This window comes from Heterocephalus glaber, unplaced genomic scaffold, assembly GCF_053883595.1.
Source record: "Heterocephalus glaber isolate CG9 unplaced genomic scaffold, H.glaber_assembly_v1.0 deba00000738, whole genome shotgun sequence".
In the NCBI taxonomy this organism is placed as follows: Eukaryota; Metazoa; Chordata; class Mammalia; order Rodentia; family Bathyergidae; genus Heterocephalus; species Heterocephalus glaber.
In genome coordinates, this window is record NW_028258161.1 from 6,887,366 (window position 1) to 6,906,186 (window position 18,821).

The window sequence follows — 18,821 nt, forward strand, 5'->3', positions numbered from 1 at the left end:
ATCCTCCTCGCCGCTGGGCTTCGCAGAGCGTCCCGCCCGCCTGGCGCGTCGAGGCCCAGGGCCGCGCCAGCCCGCCCTCTCTGCTCCCCGGGGCGTCGCGGGCCTGAGTGGGAACCGCTCGCCAGAGCCGACCGATAACCCGGGAAGGCGGCCTGGGCGCGCCGCCTGCCATGGCCGCGGCGGGGTGAGCTCGGCGCGGCGGCCGCAGTCGCTCCGGGCGGGACACGGCGGGCCCGGGCGGGCGCCGGAGGCCGAGGGGAGCCGGGGCCGCCGCCCATGGCGAGGCCGCGCCGCCGCCGTCGCTGCTGACCCGGCGGCCGGGCCTCCCTCAGCGCCCGCCCGCGCCCCGGGCCGCCGAAGATGGGGACCACGACCTCGTGCTGCGTGTCGGCCAGCCCCAAGCTCCGCAGGAACGCGCACTCGCGCCTGGAGTCCTACCGGCCCGACGCGGACCTGAGCCGCGAGGACACGGGCTGCAACCTGCAGCACATCAGCGACCGGGAGAACATCGACGGTGAGCGGCGGAGGCCGGCCGAGCGGCGGCGGGGGGCGTGGGGGCCGGGGTCGGGCGGGGCCGCGTAGCCTGGAGCCGAGCCTGGTCGGATCGGGGCTGAGGCCCCGTCTTCTCTTTGGAGTGAGGAAGGAGCGGGCCCGGGTCAGTTCCTGACCCTCGCAGGGGCACCCCGCCACGCTGTCCTCCACCCGCACAGCCATTAAAAACGAAGCCAGCCCCAAGGATATCATTGGCATGCGTGCGTGCATCTGCACACGCATATACACACATGCACACATACGTGTATATCTGTGTTTATATTTATTTTAGGGGATGGTAGCAGGGTTGGTGACGCATACCTTACCCCGATAATGCTTTTAGTTATGTTTCCAGTTTTGGGGTCAGGTCCTTTCTGCATGGAGTTGAATTACAGTTCTATGAATTTAAGATTCATCAGAATAACTTTTGGTTTGAAGTTTGTGTTTAAAAAAAGCTAAAGGACTCATTACTGCACCTAGTAATGTTTTCTCTTACTGGTTTTGCAGTATCTTTATTAGTATGGTTTCACCAGGAGGCTCAGTGGCCTAAGACTATCTACAAAGCTGTAGTTTATGAAACATGCTTTAAGATACAGTGTATATAATATTCAACTTAAAAATAAATTGGAAATGTACTTTTATGTCTTGATTTTTCTTTTTTAACCCCAAATCCTTTCGGGGTTACTCCAGTTAAACTGATGGGAAAAATTTGCTTGTGTGAATGAATTGATACTGTCTTGTCTTAGTTTATTCCTGTTGACTTAAGGATGGAGCTTTCCCTGTAGTACGGAAAACTATTTAAATTGCTAAAGGAAAGCTTTCATTGTTTGACTTTCATTAATTTCTTCTAAATGGTAACTTCATCTGTTTAGGACAGCAAGTTTATTAAATAAGTGCCATAGAGACAAACTAATACACCTTACAGTTTATAATAGGTACTTAGTAAATTATGGTTCCATGTAATTTTTCTAATGTTATTTTAGATGTTCATTATCTTAGCCTACTCTTTAGATGTGTGAACTACAGCTATACTTATTTTTACATTTATGTATCATTAAACATCTAGAAGAGTATTAAGACCAGACCTGCTATAGCCCCAAGCACCTGAAATGTCTAGTATTTAATAAAGTTTTAATAAGTATTATATTTTAAAGGAAGAAACGAGCTTATTGTAGAAAGCTGTTTTTCAGTTTCCTGAAATGCTAGCAGGCAAAAAAAAAATTGTAAACATTTTTTTCTTTATGTTGTGAACTAATATTTTGTGGAGGCTTGATATTTTACATGATAGATTTTTAAAAAAAATAAAAAAAAGATTCACATTTCTAAGGACAAAGCTGCATGTTATTATTATGAATCAGTAAGGAAACAGCGGAAGTAATTGTAATCAGGTGCTTGGCACTAGGGCTTAGGATTTTGCCAGGGACAATGGAATAGAATGGTGTGCACTTTCATTTAAAAGAAATCTACTATTGGGCCGGGGATTTAGCTCAGTGGTTCTGCTGCCCGCTTCACAAGTACAAGGTCCCGAGTTCGATCCCCGGTCCCCGCCCCCCCCCCCCAAAGAAATCCACCATCAGTCATCAAGCATTTTTTGAGAGAACATTTGGAAGACCATTAACTTCTGTTTTGCAGGTTTAGTTAGGATCATCCTTTGAGAATATATAGAGCAGTGATGGCGAACCTTTTAGAGCTTTCAGTGATACAGCCCACTGGTGTAGAGCAAGTTAAGAGGTTTTCTCATCTAGCCTGTTGCATTATCTCACCCCAGAACCCAGTTCGTAGGATGATGCTAGTTTAAATCCAGAAGTTCCGAGTTACAGTTTAAACAATTACCTGACTCCCAAACTCAGTAAATAATACTTATAGGATTCATTTGACCAGCAGTTCTCAGCATTGGTTTCAAGTAGATCAGAAATAAAGGTCAGGGCATTAGTATTAATATATTTATTTAAAGCTCTCCAAGAAATTCTAAGATGCAGCTGGGCTTGAGAATCACTGGATGGAAGTGTTATCTGCTGTTTAGTGATATTTTGGTAGAAATTTATGTGTTATCAGAGGCTGAGAGAAGAGAATAGATTTAAGTTGAAAATACATGTATATATGATACCCCTGTGTCTGTCTGAATTTCTGAGTTATCTGGCCCTCTGTATCCTTGGGTTCCGCATTCATGAGTTCATACAACTGCAGATCAGAAATGTTTTTAAAAAACTGCTTGGAAGTGCTATTTCCTATGAGAGAGATTCTGGTAGAAATTCATCTCATATCAGAGGCTGGGAGAAGAAAACAGGCTCAAATTGTGTGTGTGTGTGTGTGTGTGTGTGTGTGTGTGTTGTATACACACACTATATAAGTATTTATATATACTTGTCTTAGTCACTTTCCTGTCATGGAACCCAATACCTGACACTTGCAACTGAAAGGAGGAAAGGTTTATTTGGCTTATGATTTCAGTCTATGTTTGGGTTTAGTCCATGGTCTTGAGGCTCCAAGGCAGCAGTAGGATGGTAGAGGGACATGGTAGAGGAAAAGGTACTCAACCCATGACAGCCAGGAAGCAGAGAGATAAAGGGGGATCTGGAGGAGAATGCACCCTTATAAGTCATGCCCCTGTGACACACCTCCCATCCAGGCCTCACCTCCTAACAGTACTTGCTGCTCCTGAACACCACTCGATTTAGTCAACTTTCACACAAGTGAGAATTTTGGGGGGCATTTTAGATCAAAATCATGAGAACTATCTATCTTCATATATTTGAATTTCCTAGTTGTAGTTGGCTCTCATTATCCTCGGGGACCATAGCTGTGAATTTATGTAACTGTAGATAAAAATATTCCAGGAAAAATACTTGCATCTGTACTGAACATGTGTAAGTTTTTTCCTTGTGATTATTCCCTGAACAGCTATTTACATATCATTTACTTTGCATTTGGTATTATAAGTAATCTAGAGATGATATAAAGTATATGCAAGGATATATCTAGGTTATATGCAGATACTAGGTCATTTTAAATACAGGGCTTGAGCATCCCTTAGATTATTTATGTTTTGAAAATTTATACTTGACTCATTTGCTCTCCAGGTTTTATTTCTCATGAAATCATTCAGAGATTGAGAAACAAGAAGACCACTTAACAACAGTGACAGTAATAATTACAACTCTAAAATATGTTTCACTCTGTGCTGGATGCTGCTTTAAATAGTGTGGTTTCTGTTCATTATTTAGAACTCACAATAATCCTATTGGTAATAATATCTACCTTCTTTTTTTAAGGCAAAGAATGAGACATAGAGAGGAGAAATGACTAGTTTTTAAAGTCTCACACCCAGTAAATGGCCAGTGTTGCTTGAGTAGCCATGACACATTGGCTTACTTTCTGGAACAGGGTATCTCTGATCATTGCAGTCATTTCCATAGTTTCTTTTTTTTTTGGTACTGGGCATCGAACTTGGGTCCTTGCGCTTGTGCAGCAGGTGGCAAAACCACTGAGCTAAATCCCCGGCCCTATTTCCATAGTTTCTTAAAGAAGAAATTTTATGTCTGCTACAGTTGTTCAGCCTAGACTTTCGTGATTAGATGGGAGGAGAAATAGAATAATGGACTAAGCAGATTTAAAAATGTGACAAGACCAAATAAACCAGGAGTATTGGATCATCTATACCACTGTGTCATTTTGGGGTTTTGCTTCACGTGATTGAGTTTGCTTGCCATCCTTGGCAACTCAGTTTCTCCCTAACCTAGATCCAGTGTGCTAGAAAAGATAGTTCTCTTCCCTTCAAAATACATCCAGAAGCCAACCACTTCTCAAAAGTCTGTCTTGCTGCTTTTCTGCTCTAGGCAGCTGTCGGTTCTGCCTGCCTCCCTGGACTCCCCACTTCCGTCCTTACCCCTACAGTCTGTTCTCACCAGCAGCCTTCAGGCTGAGATCTAATTTAAAATTGAACATATCTTTGTTCCAAGCAGAAGCTGCAGTGACTCTTCGTATCCTAAAAGTAAAAGCTGTCTCTTTACCAATGATTCTGAGGCCCTGTGGGATATGCCTGCCCTCCTCAGTCTCCTGTGCTCATCATTCCTGCCCCATTGACTTCCTCTTACATGGTTCTTTGAGCATGCCGGACACCCTCTGGCTGGAGTGTTCTCTGTGTATTTTCTTTTTTTTTAATTGTGAGACAGGGTGTCACTAAGTTGCCCAGGCTGGCCTTGAACTTGTGATCTTCCTGGTTCCTGAATAGCTGGAGTTACAGGCCTGTGCCACCATGCCTGGCCATGTATCCTTCTGCATAACTCCCTCACCACCTTCGGCATAACTCCCTCACCACCTTCGGCCCAAATTCAAGTCTCATTTTTCAGTGAGGCCGTCCCAATCATTTAACATCCCTCTGCCACCCTTCCAGCAGTCCTAATAAGCATCCTCTGCAGTACTGTTTCTTCATTCTGCATCACTTTGTAATATATTGTGTGAGTATACCCATACACAACAGTGACTCCTCTCACCTACTAGGATGGATGTTCCAGTAGGATATGTTTTGTTCTGTTCACTGTTAAGACCCTGGTTTCTTGAAGGTGCCCCATAAGTATCTATTGAGTGAATGAGTGAAGCCAGCCATTTAAGGACACCCAGATCAGAATATCATCACATGTACTTTTTAGGCAAGAGGGAAACAAGAGTGAGGGCAAGAATGAACAGGGTTTGTGATGAAAGAGTGATTATGAAACTTCTTGGTTTTGTTTGCATTTTAATTTGAGAGGTGGAAGATAGGATAAAGTCCTAAAAATAAAACTTGAGAAAGGTTTTAAAGTGTGATAAAGGAAAATAAAAACACAAAACTCAAGCTGAAGGAAGCCATGGCTAATGGAAATCGGTTTAGTAATGTAATATTCTTGAGTCGTTTTCCTTGTCTCTTCCAATGAATGACTTTAGCCTGTGGCCTTACATCCTTTAGGATTAAAATGAGGCTCAAATGGGTAACCAGAAAGCTCTCAATGAACATAGGCAATTATGAGCATATGCACTCTTGTTGATTTTATTGTACTTAATGTGAAGTTTGTTGTAGGATATACAACAAAAGATAGTTCTTTTTTTTTTTTTCTGGTTAGAGAAGCTAAAGCCTAAGAGATTCATCCTAAGAATTGGACAGATAGCTGGAAAAAGTACACTTGTTATAAGGCTGGGGAGATAAAGGAACAATTTAAAATCTGAGTAATTCTTCTAGTGTTTGCTTGAACATTGCTCTCTGTTTTTGTTGTTGTTTGTTTGCTTTTTGTATCTACAGCCTATTTAACCTCATCTCTTCCATGCTCTTTTCTTTGAGTCTCAGTCCCACCATAACACTACTGGTGGGTGAAGCCGTGGTGAAATTTATGAAGACAGTTGGACCACGCTTGGACTGACTGCATATTGGCAGTGTAGGGAGGTGTGTTTTAAAGATTTGCCCAGAGAACTGTTCATCACAGCACTGGTAATAACTCCATGACCTGTCCCCACCTACTTGTCTTATTTTCCTCTTTAACTTAGAATCAGGGAGTCATTTGCTCCTACACTCTCTTTTTATGGATTAAAAAACCTGAGTCTCAGAGGAACAGTCTCTTGCCCAGGTCATGGTGGACAATGACAATAGAATTTACTATGTGTTAATTCTGGACCAAGAATAATGTTAATTTCTTGAATGTTGTCTTTGTTAATCTTCACACTATTCTTCTCATTCTACAGGTGAAGAAATTTGTTCAAGGTTACATAACTGGGTAGTGGTAGTTCAGTATTCAGTCTGCCATTACTTACTGGAGCTTCATGCCTCAGATGCCGTGTGATGCTAAGTAGGGAGTGGTCTGTGTGTAGAATCCAAACCTCCTGGTGCCTGCTTGTGCCCACTTTAAGAGATTCATGGTCCCAGCCTGTGTACTTTTGGCTAGGAATATTTTGTGATTAGGAATTTTACTTTACTGCCTAACTTTTAAATGTACCTTCCCCTTTGCCCCCAAGGCTGGGAATGAAACGCAGGGTGTGTGCACCATAGCCCTCTGCCTGCTTTTTGAGAGGAGTGAAGTTTAAATAATTTTGTAGAATGGTAAATTTCCTCACCCTTTTCTACAAAATTGATTTTGTAATCTTAAGGAGCTGAGTGTTTTTACATTTCAAGGTAGGTGAAACTGGCATAAAGATTAAATTCATTTCTATCCAGGAAGGGGCTGAACCAAAAGGAAAAAATGAGAAACAGAACATTTGAGTGACTGCGAAGTTCTCTTTTAATTACATGGGATCAGAGGTTTGATTCTAGGTCTGTCGTGTTGAACTTCCTTTAAGGAAATAGTGTTCTGTGTCTTTCACAAGAGAGAGCTATTGGATGATATGCTCATCATACTTCAGGGTCCAAATCCTTCTGTGATTCAACATTTAGGAAAGAAAGTAACACTAACAGTTGATATAAGCCCCCAAATACTTTTAGTGTTATTTTTGGCTTGTAGGGAGGAGGGCAAGAATGCACTTTCCCACCATTTCTCATCATCTTGAACTGTTGGGGAGTTGGTTGCTGTGGAGACTGTTTCTTGTGTGCTCTGAGACCTAACATTATTTTATAATGTCTTTCCTAAAGAATTAAGGAGAGGCCCATGGGGGTAAATTCAGAGAGAGAGCTCTTTTCAGGGTTTTTAGGGCATGCCCCTAGCTCCATGAAGTGTGCTGGAGGGCAAAGAAGAGGAGCCTAATTAGAAGACCCATGTTCCAGCTGTGGCTCCATTGTTACTGTGGGGCCTCCATCCTGCTCAGCCTTACTTTTCTGCTTAAAAAGAAAAAGTGCTTGAAAACACTGTTGCCTTATCTGCTACATCCTGAGGTAGTATGTAAAGATCAAAATGAAGCCAAAATGCTTAATAAACCAAAAACACTAAAATGTGCCATCATGAATGTGGCACATGTTGAGTTTCTTATATTAGATGTATTCCAGGGTCTACAACCAATTGTAATTGAGCTACCCATAGCTGGAGAAGCTAGAAGCCCAAGGGGCTCATCCTGACACAGACGTCAGTGTAGTATTGAAAGCAGCACTGAAGCATAACTTGTTAGAGCTGTAAGGTTATATAGAGCTGTGGGACCTTTGAATGGGAATCGTGCTGGCGTAGAATTTGGAATAGAAATACCTCTCTTTCTAGCACTCACTGTTCTTCTGGGTTGCATCTTTCCAGAGTCACTGTGATAAGATCCATTGATCAGTGGGATGATTAAAAAGGCTTTCCCTGGTTCCTGGGGATGATGTGGCCCACCTAGGCAGTCTGCTCTGTTACAGGACTGTATTCCTAGCACTCTTAGCAGGCACCCCTACAAGGAAGCTGAAGCTAGGGCTTTAAAATCCATGCACACGCACATACACACTCACATGCATGTGTGCATGCAAAACTTCTTCAAAAAGTGGGGTTGTGAAGTGTGCATAAATATGCTTATATTAAAGTACTGCTTTCACTAATGGGGAGTTAGTGGACTTGAAAAACTAAGCTCAAGCAGGCTTGAGCAGCTTTTTAGGGGTTGTCTGTGCCCATTTATTTTTGGGAAGAGTCTCTGGCTAAATCCACAATTGCAGAGGTCTCAGAAGATACCTAACCCACCTTTATCTTAAGCAGCTACTTAAGCTGCTTGTAGTTGTTGCTGTGGTTCTTTTCCTTTGTTTCTTTTGTGGGTTTCTTTTGCTGTTTGCTAATTTGGAGGAAAGGAGTGTACTACCACTAAGATTGAATATTGTCAGTATGACAACACACAAATTGGCAAGTCCCTGCATTTAGCCAGAATTTGCGTGCAAAATCTCATGACTCAGGTATCAGGGGCCGATCAACTGCAATCCATTGTATTCTTAGCACTTCTGCTGTTTTGCTAGGAAGGTTGCTTTTTAAATACAGAAGTGGAAAACATTATAGTCTTTTTTCCTTCAGCTTTGGTGGGGGAGAGGAGAGTGAGAGGGGAGGGGTGTGGGGAGAGAAGACAGGGAGAAGGGTGGGGAGAGAGAGAGGGAACATGAATGAATTTCAACTTGGTTACATTATCTAGGATATGTCATTTTGATTCCTGGGTCATTATTTTGTGATCTTTATTCTCCATTAGAGATGTATAGTAGGACAGTACGGTTTTCATTGGATATGATAGATGTGAGTGCCATGCTCAGTGAGATGTAGCAGCATCTGGAGACATGACAGCGGCTCCTGGTACCGAGAGAAATACAGCTGGGGTACACTAAAGATAATTGTTAGCATCTACCATTATGTCTGTGCCAGTTTGCTTTGTGAGGCTTGCAGCAGTCTTGGTTGGGTGGTGAGATGCCAGTCACTGTTATTTTAAATACCTCATTATAGACCTTCTGGCTCTGAAGGACAATAGGAAATACTCTGCATGAGAGTTCATATGTATTACAGACATAAGTTGCAAAACTGTGAATGTAGTCACTACTTTGGATTACTTTGGATAGATGCTTCTGTTGTTGGTGGACAGAAAGGGAAAAGAGATGTCATTAGAGATATTTTGTTTATTTTTGGTAAATTTCTTTATAAACTTAACACTAATCTAGAATTAATGCAAGGGTGAGTAGGATAAGAGATCTTTGCCTCAAGAAAATATTTCACTCCGAATTTAGAATTATGTTAATGATTACAGGATTTCAGGATTGTAGTTGACTTTCAAAATTTTAATTGATTGCTATTTTAGTAAGTATAATCATAATTATCCTTAAGCATATTTCTAGTTCTTAAAGTAGTTTTTTAGATCTAAATATAGACTTTGTGTAATTGTTTAGAAGTCCAGGCTTTAAGGCTCCCAGCTGGTGCACCCTGCCAAAGTCTAGGAGGAGAAAGAAGTCATGATACTGTCTGTCTTGACTCCATTTGAGAAACTTCAGACTCATAAATTCAGCGAGGATTACTTTTGTCAGTTTGTATGGATAGTCTTACTTTTCCACAGCGTTTTTCTGCTTAGTCCTGGGTGAATGATGACTTTAAATGTGTAGCGTGCATTGCTATTTTGCATGGCAAGTGTTGGTAGCTTATACAGCATTGAAGTTTGATACTTTTCAGGAGATAGCAGTTGCTTATTCACTTTAGCATATATTTGACTTAATTTTTACTGAGGTGAGTCTCATGTCTGACTTTCCATTTCTTCTGTTTTGTGGTAAGAAGTTTGGACGAAGCCTGGCAAACCTGGTCCATTTGGCTCTCATATTGTAGGTTTGGGTTTGGCATCTGGGGATTCAACCAATTGCAGGTGAAAAATAATTGGGAAAAAATTGCATCTACACTGAACACACACAGACTCGCACTCCTTAAATAATACAGTATAACAACTGTTGACATCACATCAGTAGTCTAGGGTTGCATTAAAGCATGTAGGAGGGTATGCATAGGTTGTATGCAAATATGCCATTTTATACAAAGGACTCGAGCATCCTCCTATTTTGTTATCCAAGGGGAGCTCTGGAACCAAATCCCCTTGGATATTGAGAGGTAACTGTTTATAGAAAGGATGACCCGGCTGGGGATTTAGCTCAGTGTCTCTGCTGCCTGCCTCACAAGTGCAAGGTCCGGAGGAGTTTGATCCCCAGTACCCAAAAAAAAAAAAAAAAAAAAAAGGGATGACAGGTTTTAGCCACATAGGGATAAATCTAAGGGATGGGTACATGGTCTTGCTTCACAAATTGCCTCTGTGGAATACTGTTATGTGTGATACGTCACGTGTCTTAAACACCCAGTGTGCAAACACTTAGCCTTTCATGGAGTTCTTTTCTGAAGCAAGGATACGACTTGGTAGCACAGGTGATGAAGCTGTGGTCAGGCTCAGGGGGATAGGAGTGGCAGATATGGACAAAGGAGGAGAAGGAGCTGCGTGGCAGTACTAGGATGGGATGAGTTAGGAGGACCCACGGGCACATACTGGGAAAACTAGTCCCTGTAGGTTGGAAACAGGCAGCCAGCAGTGTGTGTTTGTGTGTGGGCACTTTTATTCTTGTTGGTGGTTATTGGCCAAGAGTGACTTGTGCTGCAAGCATGACAGTGATTTTCAGCGGTGGGGATGGTCTGGGAAGAGCCCTGTGGAACTTTGAGATGAAGCCAGGAGGCTAGATCTCATGACGTGTTCTTTTCTTCCCAAACTGATATTCTGAGAGGAACATTTGTTGGAGTATAAGTTAAATTTTTTGAGAATGAAACTTACTCATGTCCAGGATATTTTGTAAGACAGCATCATGACAGGCATTAAGGGAGAGAACAGAGGGGATTGAAGGAAGGAGTAGTTGGGCAAAATGAAAATCAGCGAATACATGTAGCTGAGTGAGCTTGGAAGGTAGCTACTAGACGTTCATGGGCACAGGATGACTTAACGTAACTACCCTGTGTCTTCAGGGTACTTCTGTGTCTTCACCATGGGCATGGGGAGTTGAGAGTCAAGGTATCAATTATGTGCTTTTCCTCAGCCATCTATGTCTGGCTTTACTTCAAACATGGTTGAGAATGTGATACTAAATTATAATATTGATGTTCCCTGGAGAAGTACACTGTAATTTGACTAGGCTCTTTTTAGTAATGTATTCCAGGAACTAATTTTTGTAAATGATTTTGTGTTGATTAGTCATATTTACATGTGAACATATATTTGCTGAATCTAGCTTCTTTATGGGAAATTCAGGGTTACTTTCAATAAACCAGGAGTAAGATGAAGCTATAGCAGAGCTTATCAGTCTTAGCTCTGTTGACATTTTGGGTGTAGTAATTCATTTTGGGTCGAGTAATTCTTTCTGGTATCCAAATGAAATTTTCCCTGAGTGGGCAATTCCGATACTGCCTTTGGGAATCAGTGGGCTGTAGGCTCTAGAATTCAAAGTGAAAGAGAAACATGGAATTCTGCTTTCTTTGCATTTGTCCCTTTAACACACTCAAGGCTTCCAGGAAGACTTAGAGATTGTAGGCTGTGCAGCTCAGGGATGCTGCTAAGTTTTGACTGTGATGGGAACCATGCACCCCTCTCCCCCACTTTTGCAAAGGGTTGCGTTGTTCATTTCGACTCAGTAGGATTGGTATCATGTTCTCAGAAGATGCTCCTAGGTATTGACAGAAAAGACACTGTTCACTGTTCTGACAGTAGATGGTGAGACAACATTCTGTGTGCACTGGGAAGTTTGTATACATTCTTTCCTTCGTTTTTATTGGGGGTGGGTACTGGGGGTTGAACCCAGGGCCTTCATGTTGTGCTACATCCCTAGTCTTTAAAAAAAAAAAATCTTCTTTTTTTAAATTTTGAGACAGGGTCTTGCCAGGTTGCTAAGTTGGTCAGGCTGGGCTCGAATTTGGGATCTTTAGCCTCTCAGATCGCTGGCATTTTCTTCACTCAGATTCATAATTCACTTATTTTTCTCTCTCACCTTTACGCTTACAAATCTTTTTTATGTAGTCTGTCATACAGAAAACATGGTAAATTGTTCTTTGTGAAGACTGCAGTTTTTTCATTTCAGTTTAAAATCAGTTTTCTAGCTACTTTTCATATTTTATTAGTACTCACCTTATTTTCCTCTTTTCTCAAAAGGATTTTCCTTTTGAGAGTCTGTTCTGATGAGAAATGTAGAAATGAAATGACTGGAGATTCTGTAAAACTCTTGATTCCACTATATTTTCTGAGTAGCTTTGGCTTGGTTTGAGTGCTCGGTGGAGTTTTGTATTCTCACAAACTGTGTCAAGCCTTAAAGCTGCAGCCTGGTGATCTGGCCTCCAGAGTCTGGCAGTGAATTTAATGGATGTTTGATTCAGAAGTCTGTATTCAAGGACATTCTTTTCAAAGAAAACTTTGGAAGAGGGCATGGGGAAAGCCCTGTTCAGTGTTGCATCATTGCACTCTAAGGACAAATTAGTTAGGGCTAGGTCCATTTAAACAATTTCAGGAGTCAGTTTCTTTACTTTGAGCACATTGCTGCTGGATTGAGGAAATGGCAGTGTATGGCCTTTTTGAAATTGAGGCTTAGAAATTGAAGTCTTGATTTGTAGCTTGCCTAGGTGAAAGGAGCTCCAGAAAAGATGTGGTAGTATAGCATGTATAAAATTCCTGACAGTTAAACATTGTGTTTGAGAATATCTGAACCATAAATGTCAGCCCCTTAGAAGTAAGCATATTTATAAAATAAACAAGTGGAAATGATCCTTGAAGTTTAAGATGTTTTCCAAAAGCCTGGCGTTTGAGAGTGCACAGTGAACTCCTGGTATTCCCCCCATGGCACACATAGCAATTGTTAGGAAAGTTGTCGTTGTAAAGAATGACTAGTCATTAAAGAGGTGGTTTTCAGCACACTTGTTGCAGAACACAGAGGGAGCCGGGTGGCCAGGCCATTATATTCCTGGGTTAAAAACACTTGACAGAAAGAGGGGACAGCCCGGTGATTGGCACTGTACTGTCCTTGGCTGCTGAGTTAGGGGAGAACAGATAGGCAAGTGAGGGATGACAGTACTCTGTGTGAAAGTGAAGGGTGAACAGAGTGATGACCTGTGCTATGACTGGAGAGGGAATGTGGTCAGGGAAATTTGTGAGACGGTGATGACTGAGGGCAGAGCAGTTGGGTGGAAAGCAGCGGGAGAGGATGCCACAGACAGGGAGAAATTTGCTTCTGAAAGACCCTAGTGCATTAGAGCATAGGTTTGCTTTGAAATCAGGTTGCTTGTTAGTGGCTCAGTCTCTAAGCATATTATTTAATGAACTAGGCTCATTGAGTGCCTGTTTGCTGGAAGATATTTCATAATGAGAGACGTGCATTGGAAAAGTAAATTTGTGTATGTTCTGCATATCTATATTTTGGATTCTGGAAAATGAAATTTGTAACATGAAATACAGAATGGAGGTCTTCATATCTGCAAAAGAAATATGCTGCCTTTTTTAAAAGCATGAGAAAATAGCTTTCATGGCATCGAAAAATGTTCATATCATCAAGGACTATAGATGATGATCCTTACTTTAGAGGGAAGAGAAGAGGGCTGCTAAGAGGAGTTGCTCCTTGCCATCATACCAGTAGTTCCTAGCAATTCTAGTCTGAGAACAAGCCTCTTGACATTGGGGTCACAGTCCTTAACTGCCACACACTGCACCTCTTTTTCAACCAGTTTTCACAGCATGGTTAAATATCCCCAAGAAAAAATAGGTTGATCATGATTTTTTTTGTTGTGTGTGACATTAATCTGAGTAAGAATTATGTTTTAGAGAATTGCATTAGTTGCCAAGCAGTGTAACAAATTATCCTGAGATTTAGTATCTTAAAGTAACAACACTGTCTGTCAGTTTCTGAGGCTCAGATCTCTGGGCATAGTTTGTCTGGGAGCCCCTGGCTCAGGGTGTCTTGTAAGATTGCAGTGGAAGTATGGTCTTCTCAGGCCTGCACTTGGGGGAGACTCCTTGCTTCCAGGTCGAGGTACTTGGCTGCTGACTGCGGACACCCATCACTTGTCACCTTGGCTTCCGTACGTGGCAGCACAGTTTTCCCAGACCGTGTGATCTGGGGGACAGCAGGAGAGGCACCCAAGATAGAACCTGGTATCTTTTTAAAAAAATCTTTATTAGTAGTAGTATATGTTTGTGGTTCCTAATGAGTACATCCATTGTGGATAGTTCGTACATATGCATGTCATCTTTTTATAATCAAAGCTCAGAAATAACATTTCTATCACTGCTGTTTGTTAGAGTCAAGTCACTAAAGTCTAGCCCACACTCAAGGGGATGGTATTATATCTTAGAGTGAATACCAGGGGTTGTATTGGAGGCCTTGACAAAAGTGTTAATTCAGATTCTGTTGTTTATGTGTTATAGTAGTCCATTAAAACTGATGAGCCCATGGGTGGGTAGTGGGGACAAAAGTGTCCTTGTGTATGACATATTCTTGCCCATGGAGACCGAGACAGAAGCCTAACTCTCATGAAGAATTGGAGGTGGGCAGCCTGTAGGAACTGATGTAGTGAGCCCCTTAAATATCTTGGTTTTAAATTCTCTTACCAGCCTTAGTTGTTGGTGTTATCTTTCTCTGTGTCTCAAACTTTTTTTTTTAATTTGTAATTCTCTGTAAAATAGTTTTATTTTTGGTCTGTACATAGTGGAAAATGGCCACCCCAGCATCCTTGGTTCTTGGCCCACGAAAGATTGACTGGTGTCCATAGTATACCCAGGGTTCACCATCTTTTGCGTTTGTCCCCTTCCTGCCATGTAGGCCTCCTTTCTCATGTGGGACTCCAGCCCCGTGGCTCCTCGCTGTCCCAGTGGAGAGGATTGAGCTGACTCAGTACAGCTGGGAGAGTGACTCCTCTGTGAGAGGTGTCCATTCAGCTGTGCTAGGGTCAAGGCTGTGGTCGGGTGTGGAGCCTTGTTCCTGTTAGCGGAGGGGAACCGACAAAGTAGGAAGGGGGATGGAGGGATTTGGTGAATGGTTGGCAGGTGCACATTTCAAAGAGCATTTTTTTCTCAAATACATACTTTAAAAATCTATAATTGATTTTTCTTAAGGAATTCCAAAGCATAGTAGAGCTAAAATGAATTAATTTGGGTAAAACTAAAGCAGAGGACAACTTAACACTTTTTTTTTTTTTTTTTAAAAAGAAACTTACTAGAAAGGAAAGACTACCTATAGTAAGAAATTCAAAAAAATGTTTGAGATTTTTGTTAGGTTTAAAACTGGAAAACTTATTGATTACCATAATTAGTATTTTTCTCTCAAGTTCATTTTTAAAAAGTTCATTTTAAAAAATGTTCTTATGAAGATCTGTCAGCTTTCCCATCTTAGGTTTTTTTCCTTTGGGTATTTTTTTTTTCCCAGCTTATGTAACTTGAAATGCAGAAAGCATTTCTGTTCTAGAACTGCCCATGTCATATCTTTATAGTTTTCCTCTGGCTTTAATTGATTTCAATAAATTATAAAGATCTAGAAAGGATCTTCATTGGCATTTTTGGATACTTGTTTGCTTCTGTTCCATTTTTAAGTGATGCATACTTGGACTTAGCTGCAAGAAATTTTGTATTATGAAGATAGAAACTGAGAGGCTTTCCTGGAAGTAATATATATGTGTACACACACACACACACACACACACACACACACACATAATTTTTTTTTTTTTTGTACGGGGGATTGAACTCAGGACCTTGTACTTGCCAGGCAAGCACAATGCCCTTGAGCTACATCCCTGGCAATGTTTTTTTTTGCTGTGTACGTAAGTCAGATTAATTCTGCGAAAGCTAAAGAGAGTACACAGATTGTTTTTTGGTTTTGTTCCTGGAGTTTGATTTCAGCAGTCCACTAGTAGCCATGACGAAAGCAGATTAGCATGTGGTGAATACTATGCCTATACATCTTTTTTTTTTAATTTTAAGTTTTGTGCTGGGGATAGAAGCCAGGGCATTGCGCATACTAACCAGGTGGTCTGCCACTGAGTTTTATCGTACCCAAGCCATGGCTGTACATCTTACATGTTGCTTTGTTGGTCAGAGTCCAGTTTTAAAAGTTGGGACTGGCAGAGTGGTCTGTGGTATGGCCAAGTGGCAGAGGCTGTGCAGACCACCGCAGGCCCCACCACAGGGGGTGCTAGTGATGTGTGTCACTGGGGGAAGTACGGCAGGTAGCATTGGGAAAGGCAAATGTGGAGGTTGGAAAAGAGCAGCTGACCATGATGCGGTCTGCGTATTTCAGCAAGGTTTACTGGAAAAACCTTCTTCTTTGGAAAGATCCACTCCTACTGCTTAAACTAGTCGTGTATTATTCACTACATCTCCACTGTTATGGATTTTGGTTTGGCAGTAATGCTGTTTACTGTTAGGGAAAAATGACTATGTTGTAGTCTCAGGGATCTCTAGGAGGATGCAGCAAGCTTCCTTGGCTCTTTGTACTGCTTCCTGTGATCCGTTCTCTGATCTGTTCATTCTTCTAGCCCCACTTGGTTCCAGCTGTGGTTAGACTGAAATGCAGACTCCTCCCCTTGCCTCACCGACTTTTGTGTTTGTCCCCTTCCTGCCACGGAGGCCTCCGTTCTCATGTGGGACTCCAGCCCAAGGGCTCCTTGATGTTTCTCACTTACCAAGCCTGACTCTTTTTCAGGGTCTGTTTTTTTCTTTTGCCTTCCATGCTCTTAATAAAGATTGTTTTGTGGCCGGCTCCTGGGCCTCCTGTCTATATCACTTTCTTGTGTCTTTCCATAAAAATATTGCCCAGGGAGGGCATCCCGCACCCTGTCTAGTAGTGGAGGCTGCTGCCTTAGCCCCAGCACTGGTATTACTTTACCTTTATTATACAGTGTTTATCAGTCTTTGACATTATTATTATTTTCTGCTTATTTCTTGGGTCCCCCCCACCCCAGAATGAACTCTGTAAGGATGGGAACTGTGTCTTCCCTATCAGGAGATTCCCATCCCCCAGAGCAGTCCTTGGCCCACAGTAGATTCTCCTTAAAAAATTGAATGGATAGAGGCACTGTATCCATTTAACATCTAGCAAATATTTCGTTGTGTTTCTTCACCTTGGCATTTTTATAGAGACAAGCCAGTCATTTTGTAAAATATTCCTCAGTTTGCATTTGTCCAGTGTTTGATTGGGTTCATATTATGCATTTGTCAGGAGCACCACAAAGGTGATGCATCGAGTCAGGGGGCACAGGGGATAACTTGGATCATTTGGTTAAGGTGTACTATCTGCTAGTTTTTTTTTCCAGAGTAATATTGCTGTTTTTCTCACTGTAATTAATAAGTTGCTTATAGGGGATTGAATTTATGTAAATGTCCTGTTTTTTACCAAACTTTCACTCAGAAATTTTACTTTCCATTGAAGATATTTTAGCTCATTCTGGTTTTTTTTAGTGGGCATTTTAAAGCAAGGAAGAGCTCTTCCTTCTCACTGTTTATTTTTGTCAGTATGGACTCATGGATTTTTGTCAGGCAACAGCCTTTCCTAGTCACATGTAGAGATTACTGTTCAGTTGGTAGCAGTCGTCAACCTTCAGGACTTGGTGCAGTTTGCAACTACTTGTCCATCTTGCACAAAAGCCAAGTCAAGGCCTAAGGCTTAAATGGTTTGACTTGTAAGATACAAAGAGCCGTTTTCCTTGCAGACAGAGACCAAGAAGACTGCCACAAAGACCCAGCTCCCAGTAATCCCTGGCTGGCACACCAGGAACGGGGTTGGCATTGAAACAAACGAGACTGAAGACTGCATGTGTCTTGGGATTCTCTGCTGCTGCTGAGCCAGCTAGATTGCAGCATGGGGGATTATGTTTTGGAGCTTTGTTTGGGACCATGGAAAGAACTCCCAGAAAGCCCCATCCTTCTCCAGAACCCAGAAAGCAATAAGAATCTGTCGCCTGATAGGAAGGTGAGTGGAATGTGACCTCCCAGCACCTTCTTGACTCTTGTGTGCTGGGAGGACCTTATGGTGCCCTTCTCCAAGACAGAAAGCTGTGTTCACTCAGCCTAGGGAACTTGTTTAGGAAAGTAAAGGTTGCAGGGTACTGTGGCTTTGCAGTATGACTGGTATCTCCTGGCACCTCTGACTGCCTGCCTCCCCAGCCCCTCAGCTGGCCACTGTTCAGTAATTAGGTGTTGTTCAATTCAGTTTTCTTTGAGGCCTTTCTTGTGTCTATCCTACCCATCACGTAGATGTACAGTAATAGATGGAGAGACCTAGGTCAGGATGCCTTATGTAACATTCAGAGCCCCTAAGCATCTGCAGACTTCACCTCAGTGTTTGTAGATGGCTGTTTTTTGTTTTAAAAACAAATATTGTGATAAATTATACATTTCAGAAAGTTTGCCTTTTTAGCCAGTTTTAAGGATATGGTTAGTTGTATTAAGGACATTTACATTGTGCAGCTGCACCCACCATCTGTCTTTAGAACGTTTTCATTTTCCCAAACTTACATACTGTATTATGCCCTGGCCACCTTCAAGCCCTGGTAACCACTATTGTGCTTTTTGTTTCTGAATTTGACTACTGCGAATCCTACAATATTTGCCGTTTTGTGACTGGCTTACTTCATTCAACATAATGTTTTTAAGGTTCATCCATGCTGAACCATGTATCAGAATTTCCTCCCCCCATCCTGATTCTTTTTCCTTGGGATTGGGAATTGAATCCAGGGAGCAATGAGCTACATCCCCAGCTGTTTAGACAAACAAGGTCTTGCTAAATTGCCCAAGTTGACCTCCAGTTTGCGACCTTTCTGGCTCAGCCTCCCAAGTAGCTGGGATATAGGCATGTACCACCCTGCCCAGCTAACTTCCTTCCTTTCCAAGACTGCTTTTGGCTGTTATGAATGATGTTG

The 18,821-nt window shown here is 42.0% G+C and overlaps 1 protein-coding gene across 2 annotated transcripts in view; it reads left to right on the forward strand.

The window, feature by feature from the left end:
• Positions 1–9: 9 nt before the first annotated feature.
• Ccny (cyclin Y) overlaps positions 10–18,821 on the forward strand; it is a 166,382-nt gene continuing 147,570 nt past the window's right edge. Inside the window, exon 1 of one of the 2 annotated variants that reach the window (XM_004861884.4) lies at positions 10–514. In XM_004861884.4, the coding sequence (XP_004861941.1) occupies positions 361–514 (154 nt within the window). In that variant the 5' untranslated portion in view covers positions 10–360. The remainder of the gene's footprint in view (positions 515–18,821) is intronic. The other variant, XM_087206937.1, reaches the window with a different exon arrangement.